This window comes from Schistosoma mansoni, chromosome 4 (genome assembly GCF_000237925.1).
Source record: "Schistosoma mansoni strain Puerto Rico chromosome 4, complete genome".
NCBI classification, from domain to species: domain Eukaryota; kingdom Metazoa; phylum Platyhelminthes; class Trematoda; order Strigeidida; family Schistosomatidae; genus Schistosoma; species Schistosoma mansoni.
Window position 1 is genome coordinate 15,254,016 of NC_031498.1, and position 20,366 is coordinate 15,274,381.

The window sequence follows — 20,366 nt, forward strand, 5'->3', positions numbered from 1 at the left end:
TTCGACTACTTCACTCCCTATCCTTAGTTCAGGTGTTGACGCAGGCCACTCCTGGAGTAACAATTTACATTTGGATGGGGAGAAACGCATCCCAAACATCCTGGCATTATTACTGAGTTCTAACAGAAGACTCTGCATTTTGTCAGCGTCTTCACCAAACAGGACTATGTCATCTGCGTATTCTAAGTCGATAAGTGAACCTCCTGGTAGAAGACCAATTCCTGAAAATTCAGTCGACGAGAGTGTTATTTCCAGCAACAGGTCTATAATGAAGTTAAACAAAAATGGGGATAGTGGACAGCCTTGACGGACACCACTTGAGGTTGTAAAATCATATGACAGTTCGCCATAAGCTCTCACTCGACTGGTAGTGTTCGAACAATGAGCCTTCACAAGGTTTATGTACTTCTCAGGTACACCTTTCAATGACAGACACTGCCACAGAACCTCTCGGTCTACAGAGTCAAATGCTGCTTTCAAGTCAAGAAAAACTATCATTGTCGGACGCCGATAAGCATGTCTGTGCTCTAAAACTTGACGAATGGTGAATATGTGGTCGATAAAGCCACGACCAGGTCTGAAGCCAGCCTGATTTTCTCGTGTTTGCAGTTCACGAGTCTTAGTTAGGCGCCTGATAATTATTGAGGCTAGTATTTTAGATGCTATGTTAGTCAGACTAATCCCTCTATGGTTATCACAGGATGATTTTGGCCCCTTCTTATATATTGGGACAATCAGAGATTGTGACCAGTCAGATGGGATTACGTCCGTCTCCCAGATTTTAGCCAGAATATTAGTCAACCTAATCGCTAAAATTGGACCACCATATTTAAAGACCTCTGGAGCCAATCCATCTGGACCAGCTGCTCTTCCTCGTTTCAGATTACTTATAGCCTTTTGAACTTCAAGTAGGGTCGGGGGGCCTACTTCAATGTTCCATTCAGGTTTTCTGGGAATAGTGGGTAGTTGTGCAGTAGCTGAAGGCCAGCTAAACTGCTCCTTAAAGTGTTCCGCCCATCGTTCTAAACGTTTGGGTTGAGAGCAGATAGGGGTTCCGTCTTTTTCCGAGATTGTCTCACTTACACTTGACTTCTTAATTCCGGTTTCTTTTATTAGTCTGAATAGTTGCCTGGTGTTGCCTACAGCCGCTGCCTTTTCCATCTCTTTTGCTTTCGTTGCCCACCACTGCTCACGATCGTTCCTTAGACTTTTAGTTAACCTAGATCTAATTTGTTTACGCTCTTCGTCATGTTCAGAGCCTGATGGGATGAGTTTACGCGAATCCATCAGTGAAATAGACTTAGAGGAAATCCACTGGTTTTTTGGAGCCCTATGGTCTAAATGACTAATAGATGTTACTGCTGTTTCCACAGCTGTTCGTGTGTCTTTCCAAGCAGCATCTGGGTCAGTCTCGTTTACAGAACTTCCTAGATGTGAACTCAGTTGTTCCTGGGACTTACTTCGGACTTTCTCGTCCTCCAGTTCAATCCTAATGGGTCTTCTTAGTATGTCTTTTCTGCTTCCAGTGAGGCGCAGACAAATGCGTGTTCGTATTAAAGCGTAACTAGAGTCTGAACATGTATTCCATTACGAGCGACAATCTTCTATTGAGCCTCTCCAACGATGATTGATGACAATATGGTCTATTTGAGTCCATCGTTGGTTTGGTGAAGGTGGTCGCCATGTTAGACTATGTCTCTCCTTATGCTTAAAATTAGTGCTTGCTAAAAATAAACGATTGTCTGAGCATAGTTGCAACAGACGATCACCATTATCTGTTCTCTGAGCCGGAATACTAAAATACCCACCTAAATGTCTTTCCGTTTGAATTAAGCTGCCTACCTGGGCATTAAAGTCACCCGCTACGACTACTATGTCTGAGCGCTTAGCTTTCTGAAGAAGCTCAGAGAGTTTTCTGTAAAAGTCATCTTTTACTTCATCATGGCTGCAGTCAGTGGGAGCGTAGGCAGAAACGACGAAAAGGCAACGACGTGTGTCCCTATCCTTCCGAGTTCTTACGGAGCCATTTAGCCGGACAGCACATAGGCGACTGTTAACGGGGATCCATTCTAATAGTGCCTGTTCTGCCCTTGTACTTAGTGCTATGCCTACACCTGCAAGTCCACGAGAACTAGCCAACGGGTCGCCAGATACATGGAGGGTGTATTTCGTTGACTGTTCATTTTGGCGAGGTGAGGTCAAGTGAATGACCATACTGGGATCCTGTATGCGTGTTTCGGAGACACAGCATACATCAATGGTACGAGATTCTAGGGTTTTAGCTAAGGAGGCCTGTTGACCGATTTGACTTAAGTACTTAAGTACGTACGTTGAAGGCTCCAATGTGTAGTTTGGAGCGAGGTTTTAGTAGACCTGGGACAGCGTTTCGCGCACTAGAATCGTTGGCCATGGTGACACTTGAGGAGGAAACCGGAACAGGAAGTTTAGTGTTGAAAGTCAAGGTAGAAGGAATAGTAGGAATTGAAGGAGATTGATTATGAATACAGTGGTCTTGAGTGCTGTTAGAGGTATGAGGGCAGTTATTACTTCCCGGTTGCCCACACCGTGGAAGGGTTCTTCTAGGGGTACCTGAAAAGGAAATTGGGTTAGAAGTGGTCTTAATGACCTGAGAGCGTGACCGCAGTGCCCAAGGGACAACTGCTTGAGGTCGGTCACACACGACCTTTTTGTGGGTAGTTTTTGTGTTAGCTCCGTTCTTCAAAGGACCTTACCGCCGGAGACGGATATCCGTGGGATAAGGCGAGGTGTGCATTTTTAGGGTCGACCTTCTCTAACCCCACCCCTCCTTGTGGGAAGGCAGTATCGCTGTCATGCTGGTTGTCTGAAGGAAACACCTTACTGCTGTCACACCTCTGTACAGTCAGCAGTACGACTTCGCCTTCGGACCTTGAGATCGCTGCTTTTAGTCTTACCGCTCTTCAACCGACCTGTCTGGCATGGTAGGACCTCGGGGAACGATTGTTCCAGCCAGCATAGCTCGATTGATTCATCACGATAGGCAAGCCCGACCACCACGTCAAGGTAGCAGCAACGGAGTTTTTAACTGTTATATCCCACCGTAGTCTGCGATGTATTTTAGGTCATTTCGAGGAAATATATTACTTCCAGTATATCATGATTGTTTCGAGGTTTTGTTGGTATATTTTGGTGAGTGTTGAACTTCTACTCTTACAGAAACAGAAATGAAGTTGAATGGGTAATTAGCATAAGTATTAACTCATGGCCTGAAACGCACTTCGTCTACCGTAGTCTAAGAGGATGAATAGCAGTGTTAAAGAGTAGTTGGGTCGGTAGAAAACATGTTAGTTCCATGTAGTCACTTGCCTTCATAAATACTACAACTTGTTCCAAGCCAGGTAATGCAAAGCACAAACAAAAAGATAGCACCTGACATATTATTTTGTATATCTTTTGGAGACGTGAGAGGTAATTACATTTCATTTTAGTATCAAACATACGACTGATTAAATATACGAACGTAACTAACCTGATGCACAACTTTTGCAACTGAAGGTGAGTAGTAGGCACCGACTATTGTGAAAGATTTGCAAAGTGTTTTTTTTTAGGATCTCGACTAGCATTCTATAATTGGTCCTTAGAACTTATTGTAACAAAATCTTTGGTGTTGAGTAAAATAACCATTATGAGGTGATGACTTATGTCAAATGCAAATACCACGCTGACACACTCATAACAGAAGATTTCGACATACATCTTTAGGCTTACCAGGTATTTTTTATAAGCACCGAAATTTTTGGAGACGACATCGACACGTTGACCATTAACGTCGATAATGGACTCTTCAACGACCGACACTTGACCCTTTGGAAAAAACCTAAGCAACCAAAATGGTATCCTCTTTGATATTTTCTTAATTAACAACCGTTTAGTGTACAACCTGCCATCTGATAGGAGATATCTTTCCAAAACATCCTCGGATAAAACGTGCTTTCTAATAAAAGATACTCAGTAAGAGACAGGAACGTACGCATGAGGATTAGGATACCGTCTCCAAAACAGTGAAGTGACAAATTCCCAAGGGAATGACAAGTAATGAGTAACATGAACTGTCATCACAAAGACGGATGACGCAAGCGTCCGTAATAGCCGCCTAAGCGTTTAAGGTGGTGGCCAGTGGTGTTTGGATGCTGTAAGTCACCAAATGGGGTAGAATAAAACTGTTAACTGTAAATTTATAGCGTCAAAACGGCAAAAAATGCTTTCCAGTGTTAGAAGGGCGAGTTTAGCTCCAGAAGCACTCTTATCGCAGTTAGCGTAAGGCTTCGGATCATAGGGTACCAACACTATTAGGTCATTTTCAACTCGTGATAGACCTGGAGGGAAGTTATTTAAGTCGTATGCGTAATCCGGACTAATTTTTACCTTGAAGCGCCAGAGGTAATTCCGTCGTTATCCGCCCAACTTTGAAGTCCGATCAGATCCTCCCAGAGTGTTGTAGCTGTAAATAATTCCATAAAATCAATAGCTTTGTAAGTGTTCGACATTCGATACTGACCACATTAGTTTTAGTGGACTTGTTTAGTTGAAGGCGTTCGGTCATACATCCGCACCAGATGACGTTACAGCACAGCGTGGGAAACATCTCCTACGATCATTAGCCAGATTAGATTAATCGCTTCTCGATATATTGATAACGCATCGAATATATCTTCCGACCTTTTCACTTCTGACTTCTGATTTTAACTGAGTGGGGCACGATTCGCTTATAGAGGGTGTTACTGGTAAAGAGTTGTCAAACTAGAATGCTGATGGTACCCTTCAGTGTCAACTAGTCATATCGGTGGCGAAATTCTCCAAAGTTCGATATCGTCTCTGAAATGTGGTGACTCGGAAGACACTTTCTGAGAAAGGTCATTTATATAGATTAATAGAAGAAGTCCTTTAGTGGCTCTTTATCTGACTTTATTTGGACTGTATACAGATTGTCATCGAAATATGCATGTTGCATATCCTCGTATATAATTGTCGACTTAATCTGCGCTAGCGAGAAACGGAAGTAAACAAGCCAAATACGAGAATGGATTTTGAATATGCATATTTCATGCACCCATTGATTTTGACAGAAAATCAAGGAAACGAAACGAAGAGGCGAGAGTGTAGCGGGTCGGAGAAGGCAAGTGAGCCAACTCGATTTATTCATGCGCTGCTCAATATTTATAGTCGGATCAAAAATAAGTTACAGACATATGATGAATAGGACAAGCAAGCAACACACATAAGATCATATAAAAACAGTCAGAATTAATAAGTCAATAAGTGGCAAGGTCAAAATGTGGCTTGAGAACAGATTAGTCTGTCCAGAAGCCAGAACAGCCTATATTTGCAGCAGAGTGTTTGTGAGCAATTATCAATGGGTCATGTTATGTGCATTTACAGATGGAAACGGAAGGTCAAGGGTCATGTTTTTAAACGACAGTTTTACAGGCAACAATGGTAATTGTGAAAATTGTAAGAATTGATGGAAAATGCAAATACTAACAAAAGTAATTACAGAAAAAAGTCTACTTTGAATATCCCCCACAGTCCTAGTACTAAACCACAGGGAACTCCACTAGAATATTATGTAGCCCGAGTAAAATCCAACTATTCAGACATAAAATAAACCAGTCTATTAACGATGGCTTCATACCTAACGGATTTTGCTCGCTGGTGAGATATATTTGACTGACCATATCGAAGAATTTAAGAAATCAAGTTATACATCATCAACCCTCCCCCTATGATCAAGAACGGTTTTTCATCTATCGACCGCAGTCAGCAGTTTGGCCATACAGGGGTGGCCCTTCCTGAAAACGTGCTATTGGGGCGAAATGAGGTCCATGGATAGTAAGTAGTCACATAAATCGTCGTATATCAGGGTCTCCATGACTTTTGAGGATAGTGTAGTGAACTCAACTAGACAGTAGCGCCTGTGACAAAATTGGATTTTTTACTAATGACTCACAGATATCAGATACAAGTGCAAGTGCTTTTTGCTAAGGCCAATGTTCCTGCCACTCATTATTCTATAACTGTTCTCATATTTGTTCCTAAGTTTTGCTTGTGGCGTTAAAGGAACTATGAAGTGAAACTATCTACGGTTTGTAATTCTCGATAGCATCACGGATAACCCTCTGCCGTTGACGAGTCAAACAAGTATTGAGTGCCATTTGCTTTGGTTAACTCCGCAAGAAGCTGGTCTTGAGTTACTGACGGTTACAATCCTGAATAAAGGTGAAGAGTTGGGCGGGGGGTCCTCAACACCATCCCGAGGAAAACAATCTTGCTAAAAGCAATGCTAACTAGAGTAAACAAATTAAATCCTGTAAACTCTGTCCGAGCTGAAGGAGGAATTATGACACCTCATGATGAAATCTGAGATTCTTCGGAAGTCACGAGGCCGATGCTCATTCTGACAATCAGAGGAACAATTTTTAAAGGAACATGGAATTGCCGAACAATAAAGAAAACTGGGAGGTCCGATGAAATAGCTAAGGAAATGAGTAGATACAGCATAGCGGTTCTGTCCCAAGCTGGACAGAAACATTTAGCTTAGGGAGACATGCTGCTGTACTCCGGTCACGAAAAAGAAGCTGCTTCACACACTCACAGTGTTGCCCTGATGCTATCCAAGAAGCGCGTAAAGTACTTATAAGATGAAAATCGCATGGATCCAGAATCATCCGACTATCCTTCAAAACGAAGAAAGAGGGAATCGCAATGAATGTTACCCAATCTTATGCACCCATCAATGATAGCAATGAAGGCGATAAAGATCGATTTTATGAGAGGTTGCAATCGATCATAGCTAAGTGCTCAAGAAAAGGACCTGGCCATCCTGATGGGAGATCTAGACAAGTGTCATCGACAGATTGGAGAAATGGTCGTCTCATCAAGGATATCTGGGCAAATGTTAGAACTATAGAGGCATCACACCACTATCGGTACCAGAAAAGGTTTTCAACAGAGTGTTGTTGAATCGGATGAAAGTATTAAGTGGACGTCCAACTTCAAGATCAACAGGGTGGATTCCGTAAGAATCTTTCTTGAACAGACCAAATCGTGACACTACAGATCATCGTTTGATAATCAATTGAATGGAGCTCGTCACAACACGTCAACTTCCTTGACTATGATGAGTTGTTTGACAGAGTGGATAGGAGGACCATATATAAATTTCCCCGACCGTTGCTACTACCTTGATGTTGTGGTTGGGCACGCCTACCAGAATGAACCAATCGAGCTATACTTGCTGACACAATCGTTCCTCAAGGTCCTACCATGCCAGACGAGTCGGTTGAGGAGCGGTAAGACTAAAGGCAGTAAACCCAAGGTCCGAAGGCGAGGACGTAGTGTTGACTGTACAGAGGTGTGATGGCAGTAAAATGTTTTTTTCAGACAACCACCATAACAGAGATGCAACCTTCCCATAAAGAGGGGTGGAGTTAGAAATGCACACCTCGCCTTATCCCACGGATTTCAGCCTCCGGAGGTGAGGTCTCAACAAGTACGGAGCCAACACAAAATTACTCACAAAAGGTCGTGTGCGACCGACCTCAAGCATTTATCCCTTAGGCACTGTGGTCAAGCTCTCAGGTCACTAAGACCACATGTAATTCAATTTCCTTTTCAAGTACCTCTAGAAAAATCCTTTCATGGTGTGGGCAACCGGGAAGTGATAACCCCCCTCATACCTTTAACAACACTCACCATAGCCAACGATTCTAGTGCGAAAAACACTGTCCCAGGTCTACAGAAACATCACTTCAAACTGCACATTGTAGCCTTCAATGTATGCACATAGTACTCGTTGCATGTGACTTTAATGTCCAAGTAGGCAGCTCAAACCAAACAGAAAGACATTTAGGTGGGTATTTTAGTATTCCGGCTCAGAGAACAGATAATGGTGATCGTCTGTTGCAACTATGCTCAGACAATCGTTTATTTTTAGCAAGCACTAATTTTAAGCATAAGGAGAGACATAGTCTAACATGGCGACCACCTTCACCAAACCAACGATGGACTCAAATAGACCATATTGTCATCAATCATCGTTGGAGAGGCTCAATAGAAGATTGTCGCTCGTAATGGAATACATGTTCAGACTCTAGTTACGCTTTAATACGAACACGCATTTGTCTGCGCCTCACTGGAAGCAGAAAAGACATACTAAGAAGACCCATTAGGATTGAACTGGAGGACGAGAAAGTCCGAAGTAAGTCCCAGGAACAACTGAGTTCACATCTAGGAAGTTCTGTAAACGAGACTGACCCAGATGCTGCTTGGAAAGACACACGAACAGCTGTGGAAACAGCAGTAGCATCTATTAGTGATTTAAACAAAAGTGTACAAAAACCAATGAGTTTCTTCTAAGTATATTGCAAGGATAGTCTCTCGTAAACTGATCCCTCCAGGCTGCGAACACGATGAAGAGCGAAAGCAAATCAGATCTAGGTTGAACAAAAGTCTAAGGAACGATCGTGAGCAGTGATGGGCAACGAAGGCAAAAGAGATGGAAAAGGCCGCGGTTGTAGGCAACACCAGACGGCTCTTAAGACTAATAAAATAAACCTGAATTGAGAAGCCAAGTATGTGTGAGACAGTCTCGGGAAAAGGCGGAACTCTTATGTTCCCTTAGCACAGATGTTTAAAACGATGGTCGAAACACTTTAAGAGGTAGTTAAGCTGACCTTCTACTATTCTACTGCTACCCGCCGTTTCCAAACAGTCTGAATAGAACATTAAAATGGACCCCCTGACTCTAGTCGAAATCCTAAGAACTATAGCTAATCTGAAGCGAGGAAGAGCATCTGGTCCAGATGGATTATTCCATAAGTCGTTGAGGATGGTGGTCCAGTTTTTTCGATCGGAATGAATAAGACTTCAGGTAAAATCTGGGAACCAGATATAATCCCATCTGGCTGGTCGCAATCGCTGATTGTCCCAATATATAAGAAGAGGCCAAAATCATCCCGTGACAACCATAGAGGGATTAGTCTGACTAACATAGCATCTAAAATACTAGCCTCAATAATTATCGGGCGCCTAACTAAGACTCGTGAACTGCAAACACGAGAAAATCAGGCTGACTTCAGACCTGGTCGTGACTGTATCGACCACATATTCACTATTCGTCAGGTTCTAGAACACAGGCGTGCTAATCAGCATCCGACAATGATAGTTTTTCTTGACTTGAAAGCAGCATTTGACTCTGTAGACCGAGAGGTTCTGTGGCAGTGTCTGTCATTGAAAGGTGTACCTCAGAAGTACATAAACCTTGTGAAGGCTCATTGTTCGAACACTACCAGTCGAGTGAGAGCTTATGGTGAACTGCCACCTGACTTTACAACCTCAAGTGGTGTCCGTCAAGGCTGCTCACTATCTGCATTCTTGTTTAACTTCATCATAGACCTGTTGCTGGAAATAACGTTCTCGTCGACTGAATTTTCGGGCATTGATCTCCTACCAGGAGTTCATTTATTGACTTGGAATATTCAGATGATATAGTCCTGTTTGGTGAAGACGCTGATAAAATGTAGAGTCTTTTGGCAGCACTGAGCAACAATGCCAGGATGTTCGAGATGTGTTTCTCTCCCTCTAAATGTGAATTGTTACTCCAGGAGTGGCCTGCGTCAACACCTGAGCTGTGAACGAGGAGTGAAACAGTCGAACGCTTTGAGAACTTCACTCATCTTGGAAGTTTGGCCGGCCGTAATGGGTTGGTGTTTGACGAAATCCCTGTAGGTTTGGTTTTTGCCAACTCACGTTACCCGTGGCAAAGGCGAGATATCCGTCTATCAATTTAGGGTTAAGTACACTGCTCAGCAGTTCGTTCTGTTTTACTTAACGGCTACGAACCATGGTCATTAAGGAAGGGTAGAAGATAATCGTAAGCTACTAGTATTCAATCGCAGATGTCTTAGAAATATTACCAGTACCTGCTGTGATCGTCGGGTGAGTTAAGACACAGGGTATTAGGGAATGATGGTAAACCAGTTGATGAGGTTGTGAATCTTCATCGACCGAGATGGTCGGGCCATGTGTAACGTATGCTTGAACACCGATTACCATGGCACGCATTGCTGACTAGTGTTGGAGATGACTGGGAGGAAGTTAGGGACGGCCGAACCAAAACATAGCATCAGTGCTTGAAGTCACTAACTACTAGTCTGAGCCATGTTGATAGATGCAGAGTAGTTGGTTGGGGTCCTCGTGACTATCGTAACCAATGGTTGGAGACTGAGAGTGAAAGGACTCGGGATCGATCATAATAGCGTAGGTGTATACACTCCGTCTCTGCTTAAACTACAAGATTGAAATAGCTTCATATCTTTCTTTCTTCCTGTACTATATCCTTATATACAATCTTTTATATATTACCACCATTGAAGTGACTACTTCTATGAGTTTGGCCTTCATCTTGTTGTGTTAATGAGTATGATGTGGCATCTTAGGCCGGTGCATAAATGTGCCTGGTCTTACGTTGTAGCTGACTGGACTAACCGAGTGAAGACATTATGGATTATTGGAAAAAATCTTCAACATCATACGGAATATCTACGACTGACTACGGTGAAAAGTCGTTCAAGGAGGACAGCTGACAAACGTATTCCAAGTGAAGACTGGTATCAGACAAGGCTGCTTACTCTCTCTTCCTCCTCATCCTTCACGTGGCCGACCTCCACATCTGGTGTGAAGCACGGAATTCATCGGAGAGGTTGGATGCAACTAAGCGATTTGGACTTTGCAGATGACCTGACTATTCTATCTCATACACACGAACAAATGTAGGTCGAGAAAACTAGTGTAGCAACAGCCTCTGCAACAGTAGGACTCAACACACACAAGGGAAAGACTGAGATCCTCAAATACAACACGGCGAACATTAACCCAATCACACTTGACAGAAAGTCTCTGGAAGATGTGGAATCTTTCGCATATCTGGACAGCATCATTGATGAACAAGGAGAATGCAATGCAGATTGAAATGCAAGGATTGGCAGATCAAGGACAGCATTTCCACAGTTGAATAATACATGGAACTCAAAACAACTGTTAACCAACATCAAATTCACAATCTTCAATACGAACGTCAAGAAAGTTCTATTGTATGGAAATGAAATGCGACACTACCACACATCATCAGAATGTACAGTACTATAAACAATTGTGTGTGCAAGATACTCACTGTCCGTGAACCAGATACCACCATCAACAACCTACTGTGGGAGAGGCAAAACCAGGTTCCGTCTGAGGAGGGAATTAGGAACAGACGTTGGAAGTGAATGGGACACACATGGAGGAAATCACCAAACTGCATCACAAGGCAGGCACCAGCTTGGAATCCTGAAGGGAAACGAGAAAGAGGAAGGTCAAAGAACACACTGCATCGAGAACTGGAAGCAGACATGAAAAGAATGAATAGCAACTGGAAGCAATTAGAAAGTACTGTTCAGGACATAATTGGATGGAGAATAATTGTTAGTGACCTATGCTCCTCCATGAGTGGTAACAGGCGTAAGTAACCTAAGAAAGATATTAAATTTTATCAAAAGTACAAAATACCTCGATCGTTACACCTGTGCTACACAGTCGTATTTTTCTTCCGACCAAAATAGCGTACCAAACAGCAACGGGATGGTTAGTGAATAAGAGTTCGATACCTAAGAACCGGTACTACCCCTCACTTCTAGATGAAATCAGATATCTATCTTCAGGGATGCTAGCAACCTTCCCAAGAAGACAGTTAAAGGTACTGAACCACACCGTGACCTTGAGTTTACTTATACGCAACTATGTTGTCGACAGCCTGGTGATATGCAACAGAAAAGTTAAACGATGAGGGTTAATCTTTGACCAAGGTCAAACAACAAGGTCCCAGACAAGGAGGTCTGAAGGAATTAAAGTGTGGTTAAGAAGACTTGAATTTAGGTTAGAACACAAGTCAGGAAAAAGAAACAAATAAATGACGATACTATTCAACGAAACGTTTCGCAGGGATTTTCAACGTGTTCTTTCCTTTACTCTCATTGTTGTTGGGAATTGCTTAATTCATTAAAACGTACCTATGACAATGACCCTTGAGAATGATGAATAGCAACGCTCGATAGCAGTGAAATCGATTATTCGGCGAACCTGTTTCATAAACAAGCAGTCAGCAAAACCTGCAAAAGCAATCCCAAACCACCCACAATATTCATAATGAACCCCACAATGCATTCCTGAGGGTTAATTACAATTAGGAAAGTCAGTACAACGTTTTAATCATCTCCCTAGCTATCAATTTTAAGAAATAGCTTGCCATTGTAAAGCAAGTGGTCAAAATAGCCTAACCTTTCGCTAGTTTGACGGCATTTATTTAAGTGACAGATAATTTTCTGCCCTGGGTGGTTTAGCTGTATAGGCGAAAGCATAATGTGGAAAAAAGTAATCGACGACTGTGACGAATTTTTAGTCGGTCCTCAGCCAACCAATAGCAACCTTTGTAAATGGATATTTGATAAAGAGAAAACAATATTATTACAAAGTGCAAACAGGGGTAATATTTTGACCACTCTATGTTGGGAGAGGTCTACTCGGGTTAAATAAGAATCGTGTGACCGTGTATCCTTCGTTGCAGCTACACTTCTCGATGAATACCTAACGTAGGCTACTCTTCAGTCTGGTAAATTACCAGTGAAGAACTTGAAGTTATAAACTTTGCTTTTTTTACCCTTTTCTCGTAGGTCGCCAACTTTATATATCACTCAGAACACGACCACCGGCTGGATAGTTTGGGCATCTCTTTTGTCTTGGTGGTTACAAAGTCAGGCTTTGTTTAGACAAAACAAATGTGCTTAATATGATGTGACTCTGACATAAACTGTTCATCCCTCTACACTCGTCGTTTCATTGGCTGTAACAATAACGTAAGCTATGTAAGAGGATCGGATTCCATAAGTGTTGCACGATCTGAGTACGTCTTCAGACAGAAGTGTAACGCATACTCAGAGAGTCTAGGAAAATACCAGTGCAACTAATGCAGTCTTTGGATTCAGTTACTTTATTACTTTAACACCGGAAAAAAACGAAAGTTTTCAGCCCACTACCTTCTCCATTACAGAATCACCGGTGAGGGGTCTTATCTTCTCTTCTTAGGTCAGTCTCTGAGTGGTCATCACGAATGAGACAATTAACTTCTTGATTACCATTAGTACTAAGATAGTGCGAAACATGTTACATGGGTATAAAAATAAATCACACCTCGATCCGTCGTAGGTCTTCAATTTACACCCAGTTCAATATAGGAGGATTAGGGGGATCATGATCATGATGTATTATGCTGCACGCAATTCTCTTCATCCGAATCGACCAATGGTAATTTTCTGTAACAAGGTGCACACAGAAAGGACATCAAAATGGAATGGCTCTCATAAAAATTCATCCGAACTTTTTCGGGGTTCAAATCAGTAGATCATAAAACTCTTAACAGCAAGCCATAGTGATGGTACCCTTAGTTCAATCTTCCAAAAGAGATTCGAAGATAACTTTGGATCTGTGGGCACTGGGGAGGACTGCTTGAACTTTACTCCTCGATCACTTCTAACAACAACTAAGTTGTTTTGCAATCTGGTTTCTAGTAGGGATATAGTAAGATTCATACCTGTCCGTAATGAAGACTGCACTTTTACCGCTCAAGGTCAGTCCCAAGGAATAAGCACTTTACTAATTCTCTTTACTAAATTAGAGGTAAGAAGTGAGCACTCCTCTGATCAGCCTGATCACCCATGTATCGAAGTTAATTTAAAATTAGATATAGATCATGTTCTGTACATCTTCGGAGCTCACTTATAAAATAGGGTAGTTCAGAAACTCGACTATAGATTTTAGACATAAACAAGATATTTTCGAAATAGTTTTGCATCAGACTGAATGCCATGTTCCATGGAATTACATGATAAGTTTTTTGGTACATTGTTCTTGTTTGTAACATTAACTTCCAAAGGTAAAATGTCTGCTGCATCAGCTGCTCTGTACATCAAGGTCACTTCTAGTTGGCCAATCAGATCTCGAACTCTTCCATACCTTTGTTTTTAAACCCGGTTCACTAACATCCTTAGTCTGTTTGGCACAATGATGGTAACAAGTTCAAGGAACACGATGGGGATCTTCGGAGCGCCGACCATTAATGTACCTAAAGCAGTGATTTCACCTGTAAAGTCCCCCAAAAAAGGTCGCCGTCTGAAAAAACGTCTGGAAGTTTCTGAGACAAATTCGGAGTCACATCAACAAATTACTCCTTCTAGTCATTATAAAACTTTTGAAAATGACCTTAATCCTGGCCAATGTCTTTCACTACAAGCCTCCAGTCCTTACATACCAACACACTTTCCAAGCATTCGATGCCAAGCAGTAAGTTTACTCAGCCTCCCGTACAATTTTTAGTTTTACTACGCTATTCAGGAAAAATTATTCTCTTCTTTGTCCCAAGAAAAATTACTTCATATTGATAACGAACATTTACTAGCTGTGAACTCAGTAAGCTGTCACTTCTGTGCGATAATACCTTCAGGATTTGGATGATAAGGTTGACGCAGCATTGAGAGCAGAAACTTTGTTCAAACTATGGTCCTTACATAGCGCCTATTATTCTCTTTCCTCCATTATATTCTGCAAGGCAGTGTGTTTAATGGATTTACTGGTTGCTAAAGTCAAAGTAAGCTTGTAATTTTTTTTCGTATATAATGACTATTTAGGTTAAGCCGAAGTACGCAATGTGCGTGGCCGCTGCATGCTACTATATCACCTCCAAGTTCGAGAGATCATCCGTAAGTATAGTTTTAAAAGTCCAACCAGTATGTATACAGACTTTTAAATGCCTGATTTTACAGTATACGATGGAGCATGTATCATGAATTTAATTATAACTTAAGTTGTTAAACTCTATTAAAGTATTTTACGCATAAGTACGTTTTCCTGAAAACCATATACCACGATTGAGTTAACTGGTATACTTCGTTCGTAAAATCTTTGTTTTTTTTGTAAGGTTTCATCTTATAGTCCGCTTAACTAACCTTTTGATGCTACTGAGTAGACTTGGTGTGATGTCATTAGACATCTGCTCGTTTCCTTTATGAAAACTCAGTAAAATGTACAAAGGGATTCAAGATTATTGTTTTTTGTAAATAAATTCTAGTCGAGTTAGATGTGCAGTTATTGCTGTCTGTTTTACTTTTGCATACTGATGTTACACTTATCCACAATTGACCTACGGATGGTCGTACTTTTACTACCAACGATAACTGTAAAACTCAGAAAATAGACCATCCAATTATTTTTTGTTGTTGCTACCTTAAGTTCTTTCCGGTATAAAGCAGTCTCAGATTAAAGATCTAAATAACTTGGTCATATTTATTCACTTACGATACTAATTATGAAAGGTGATCAACGTTAACACTTGAGTATGGTGAAGATTCCTATGTTTCATTTTGTTGCTCACCTACGTGTTAATTATCCATTTACTGCCCGAAATTACAATCTTTCACATAATATATTAGAATATTTATTTTGAGTCTCGCTTTTTCATCCACTTGACTTATCCTAGCTTCAGAATTATCCCTTTATGACACCTAGACAGTGAGACAGTTTCATCTGACCGTAGTTTATTGCATAAATTTCAAGATATTTTTTGCTGGTTTATTCCGTACTGTTTTAAACATATTAGTGTTGTACTATTTTGTAGGACCACGTTTCACCCACACCCGAAAGCCTTGTAACGCTATCACGATGTGGCGGCACAGCTGCTGATCTGACGCGAATGGTGGAAATTATCCTTACAAAGTTGGGACCTTCCAGCGTTGCTGCTATAGGTGCATGCTCGGCTACAGCTATTGATTTCCTGTCCATTTTCTCATCGTTCGGCATTCCGTTTGTGTCTTATCAGAATAAATCTGGAAGTCAAAACACTTGGTTGCCTGTCCCTATTTCTATTTGTCGTCAGATCGAAATCGCTCTAGTCTCCTCAGAAGTATCATGCTTTCGTCCTTCGTGCCTAGCACTGGCCTTGATTAATCATCTTTGTTTTAATTCAGCTGTGGGGTCACTGGGTTCAGTTGACGATTGGCTGCAGTTTCATACGTCTGACCTCTATAACTTGTCACTTATATGCAACGTAAGTAGCTTTTATTCCTAATTTATATTTTTTAAACAAATTTCACTTCATAAATTCCCTTCTCATAACTTAATGAAACCCTGTTTGGTCACTGCAACTTTTAATGGGTAATAAGTTTATCCATAATAATTCCTGATTCTGGTGGAAATATTACATGTGTTTAGTGATCTCTCTGACTACGGATGTATATTATTTCCTGACCGATCTTGACAGTCTACAACATCTTGTTTGTTTTGACTTACATTAAGTAACCCTGCAAGTTTTACACCATACTTATTACTCAACTTTTTAAATTTCTGGAACAACACATTAAATAATTTCTAATGGTTAATAATAATACTTATCGTAATCTACTGAAATGTACTCTCAATAAGAAGAATCAAACGTCCTCATCGGTAATCCCACATTTGTTTTGATGTCTGCTGGTCAAATGGTCTTATCAAACACAATTACAGTTAATTACAGAATAGCCATTACGAGTAAAAATAGTTATCCGCGAAATCTGTCTTTTACTGATGTTAAATTGCTGATGTTTCCAAGTAGTGATCGTTAAATCATATTGCAAATAATTGTGATCTTACTGTTCAGATGTTTAGTAAATACTTCCTTAAACACACCCTGAAAGCGAACTCAAAATAGCCTATTATCAATGTATTCTCAAATCTAGAACTGACTGGTGTTTTACAGTAGCTTTTTGCTAAAGAGATGTACTTGTAGTATTGAGTCACTTTTATTCCCGGGTTGAGTCGCTTCGCATTTTGGGTACTGTAACTCATGTTGTGTTCCAATCTTATCAAAATTTTCACAAACCCTTTGAAGCAATAGTATGAAGCTTAGCGAAAATACCCAGTTGGGTAACTTAATGTTCGAAAAACTCATTTGTAGGTTGTCGATACTAGTTATGATTAAACCTATTTGTATGTTGTTTATATTCCGGAAGTTAACTAACTACTTTTACATTTACAACACCTAGTACATGAATATCAATCATGGTTTTTTTCCAAATTACCCTTGCACCAGCAAATGTCGTGCATTTAGGCATGCGGTGGTTAGATACCTCAGTCAATAAATGTTTACCACTTCAACTGATTTGCCATCTTCACCAAATACCTTACGTCTAGCCTCAGAAGAAGAAAGTGGAAAATAGGCTAGCGAAATCACAGTAACAATACGGTAAATACATAAAAGAAAACCAAAAATGATCTGGCTATGACAACTGGCACTGATATCGAGTTATCTAACTTATAGTCTTTGACTATTGAGCTCTTATATCACAGGACTCAACCAACAAATCTAACGGTCATGGACATACGATATATCTTTGTTTGACAGCCATCAGCATTATATTCAACCTTCTCTTTTGAAGGGCCGTATAGTGCGCTAGGATAAGCTGTCTCTAGATGCTTTTAGATTAAATCGAAAATTCATTTCACCAATCAGTTTTTTGGAATCAGCACTTGGTTCAGTTATTTCCCGTAAACACAACATGAATCATAAATAGATTTGCCATAAATTCATATCCCATTTTGGAGAAAATATCTAACTGGATCCGTTCGTCAACTATCTCGGTTATAGTTTCTCATAATTCCTTATTCTCAGCCTCATTAATTATGAACACTGCCTCAAGGGCCCGCATTATTATTTCTAGTAATCCATATATCTTTTCAGATAGTATGCTTCACGGCCTAAAAACGGTGTGAACTGTCAGGTTCACCAAATAGTTTCATATATATGACTCTAAACTACCTTATTTTGTGAATTGTTTTTTTATAATATGACTTATGTACCTATTTCGGATTATTGTACTCATTCTTGAGCCACACTTTAGGTGTAATGGTATATGAAGCGGCGTTCGAATCAACGATATAGTAGTTGTGAGTCGAATGGCCTCCAACTCCGTAAATATTAATGACCCTTCAGTAACTAAAATTAAGCAACTAGTAAAAGGTTTGAATTCGCGATCACGCAGATTATAACCAAGCATCTTATATGATAATTCAATTTTTTACCTTTAGAAAATGCTTTATTGTTTTTTTATTTGGTCTATATGGCAAGTTAGGCTAACGGACATTTGTCCTGGACTCCACGTTGATTATGACTGGCTGATTTGATTAAAAAGCCTACTCACTAATCCTTCTTCATTTAATTTTGCAGATTTCTTGGACTGATGTTATTGCATGTTCTTCCACATTAAAGGAAGCACTTACCAAAACATCGGGATCCTACACAGTTCAGGATTACCCTTCATCCCGTCTATTAGGCAGCTCACCACCACTTGTGTGGACTTTATCAAGGCGCACACAACGCAGCATTTCTACATCTTCTCCTCCAGCTCTTTCAACTATCACAGAGATAGATGAAGAGCTGGTTCATTTAAATGATATTTTTTCGAACATGGATTTGGGTTTATAGTAAGTCTATTCATAATTAATGTTTTTTTTCCACGAAAAATAAGTGAACTAGCCTTTCTGGTTGTAGAATAACTTATTAAAAAGGTCCATTTTCCTTAAAAGCTTCGTTTCATTGTTTTTGTCTGCGTACCATATGCTGAAAATGATTCTTTTACACTGAACTTCATAAATTTCAAGAGTCTGATCACTATATAGAAACCATCTTCCACAACTCTAAAGGCTTATAGTCTCCCTCAATACTTAGTCAAATAATGTACTGTTTAGCTATAAAATGTTTGTTGTATGATAAAAGAGAATGTTTTGCGAACCATTTTAATACATCTCATTTATTCTTAATTATTTAGTAGGGTAAAAAGTATACAATTTAAGAGCAAATCGACTAATCAATACTGTCAAAACGTTACAATATTCCGAGATTCCTAATTGAAGTATCATTCAGGAATGTAACTAAATATGCTAATTCTAAAACCAAATATTTCGCTCAATGACTACGGTCTCACTAGATCGTTTGAATAAAATTGCTACCATCTCGGGATTTTTCTTGTAATTTCAAACTAATCGATTGTATGAATGTGTGGATCACGAAAACACTTCTGTTTGAAGGTTTTGCTAGTTTGACAACTCAGTACATCATACAACTTTCGTTTCTCAGTCATTTCTACCATTTGGTAAAGTGCTTAAAATCTAAACTAGATCTCTTGCAAATCCATAGAAATTTCGTTCGTCATGTGTGTACGTTTTGGAAACCTCTGGTTCCAAAATTAAACCTAATACATAAGTTAGAGATCTCTAAACATTCGTATCACCTTCAGATTTTTCTTTGCCTGTTACTACTTACCATTAGAATACAACCCTTTTAGGTCTTATCGGTTATGTAAAATAGCTTATTCGAGCAAAGTTTTTTTATGATGTTTGATACCGGTTATTTGGTTTACTGACAATAAGATACTTTGACATTTTCATGTGCTTCAGGCTAACTGTGGTTTCTATCAATATTGCTGTCCATCCACTGAATAATGACAGCTATCGTATTTATCCGACCTGTTCTTTCCCGTTCAACAGGAATATTGCCTCGTCTTTTTTAGTAAAATACATTTTACCAACCAGTCAAATGTATCCTACCATTGTTTAAATAAAATAATGTTACCAAGCATCCAATTCTAAGTGGTCAGTAGTTGTGACAAATTTAAGCAACAAATCCTAATAACAAACAAATAAAAAGGTTTACAAGTTTGGAATCTATAAATTATTTTCCAGTTAGTCACTGGATGATGTAAATCTGTTTGTAGTATTGACATACTGAATTATTGTCTTCATTTGTGATTCAATGATAATTGGATAACTAGATGGGAATTTTCATCCAGCATTTGACATTTGTGTCTCTAAGACCCAAGAGATATTGGAAAAAGTACAGTTTTATACTTAAGATCATATAGCTCGAGAACTTTTTTAATGACGGATTCTTCTAGTCCATATTATTATTATTATTATTTATTATTTAAACACATAAATATTGGTACAAAAAAGCACCAGATACATATGCACCACACAAATCTCATTTGATTGGTGTGAGGGCTGTGATACTGCCCAGGTGCCCAAACCGAAGCAGGTGGTTTTCTTAGGGGGCCACACCCGGAGCCTTTGACCTGAAGATCTGATCCACAAGGCAGTGGAGCATCTTAAGGAGATGCAGTCCCATGTTAGCCAGTGACCAACGATTGGTTCATATGCCATTTGTTCCCTCAGGATACTGGAACCCATGTGCACCATTGGTTGGAATGAGG

The 20,366-nt window shown here is 40.1% G+C and overlaps 2 protein-coding genes across 2 annotated transcripts in view; one reads left to right on the forward strand and one right to left on the reverse strand.

Moving 5' to 3' along the window:
* Smp_059100 (msf1/px19 related) overlaps positions 1-4,118 on the reverse strand; it is a 6,542-nt gene extending 2,424 nt beyond the window's left edge. Inside the window, exons 1-2 of the mRNA XM_018796952.1 lie at positions 4,010-4,118; positions 3,748-3,973 (exon numbers count right to left, since the gene is read on the reverse strand). Of these exons, the coding sequence (XP_018652042.1) occupies positions 3,748-3,973; positions 4,010-4,095 (312 nt within the window). The 5' untranslated portion in view covers positions 4,096-4,118. The remainder of the gene's footprint in view (positions 1-3,747; positions 3,974-4,009) is intronic.
* Positions 4,119-14,133: 10,015 nt separating this feature from the next.
* The window catches only part of Smp_153920 (putative cyclin G2), a gene marked incomplete at its 5' end in the record, with an annotated part of 7,236 nt that continues 1,003 nt past the window's right edge, over positions 14,134-20,366 (forward strand). Inside the window, 6 exons of the mRNA XM_018796953.1 lie at positions 14,134-14,412; positions 14,446-14,538; positions 14,573-14,716; positions 14,757-14,828; positions 15,743-16,171; positions 18,326-18,582. Coding sequence (XP_018652043.1) covers positions 14,134-14,412; positions 14,446-14,538; positions 14,573-14,716; positions 14,757-14,828; positions 15,743-16,171; positions 18,326-18,582 — 1,274 coding nt within the window. The remainder of the gene's footprint in view (positions 14,413-14,445; positions 14,539-14,572; positions 14,717-14,756; positions 14,829-15,742; positions 16,172-18,325; positions 18,583-20,366) is intronic.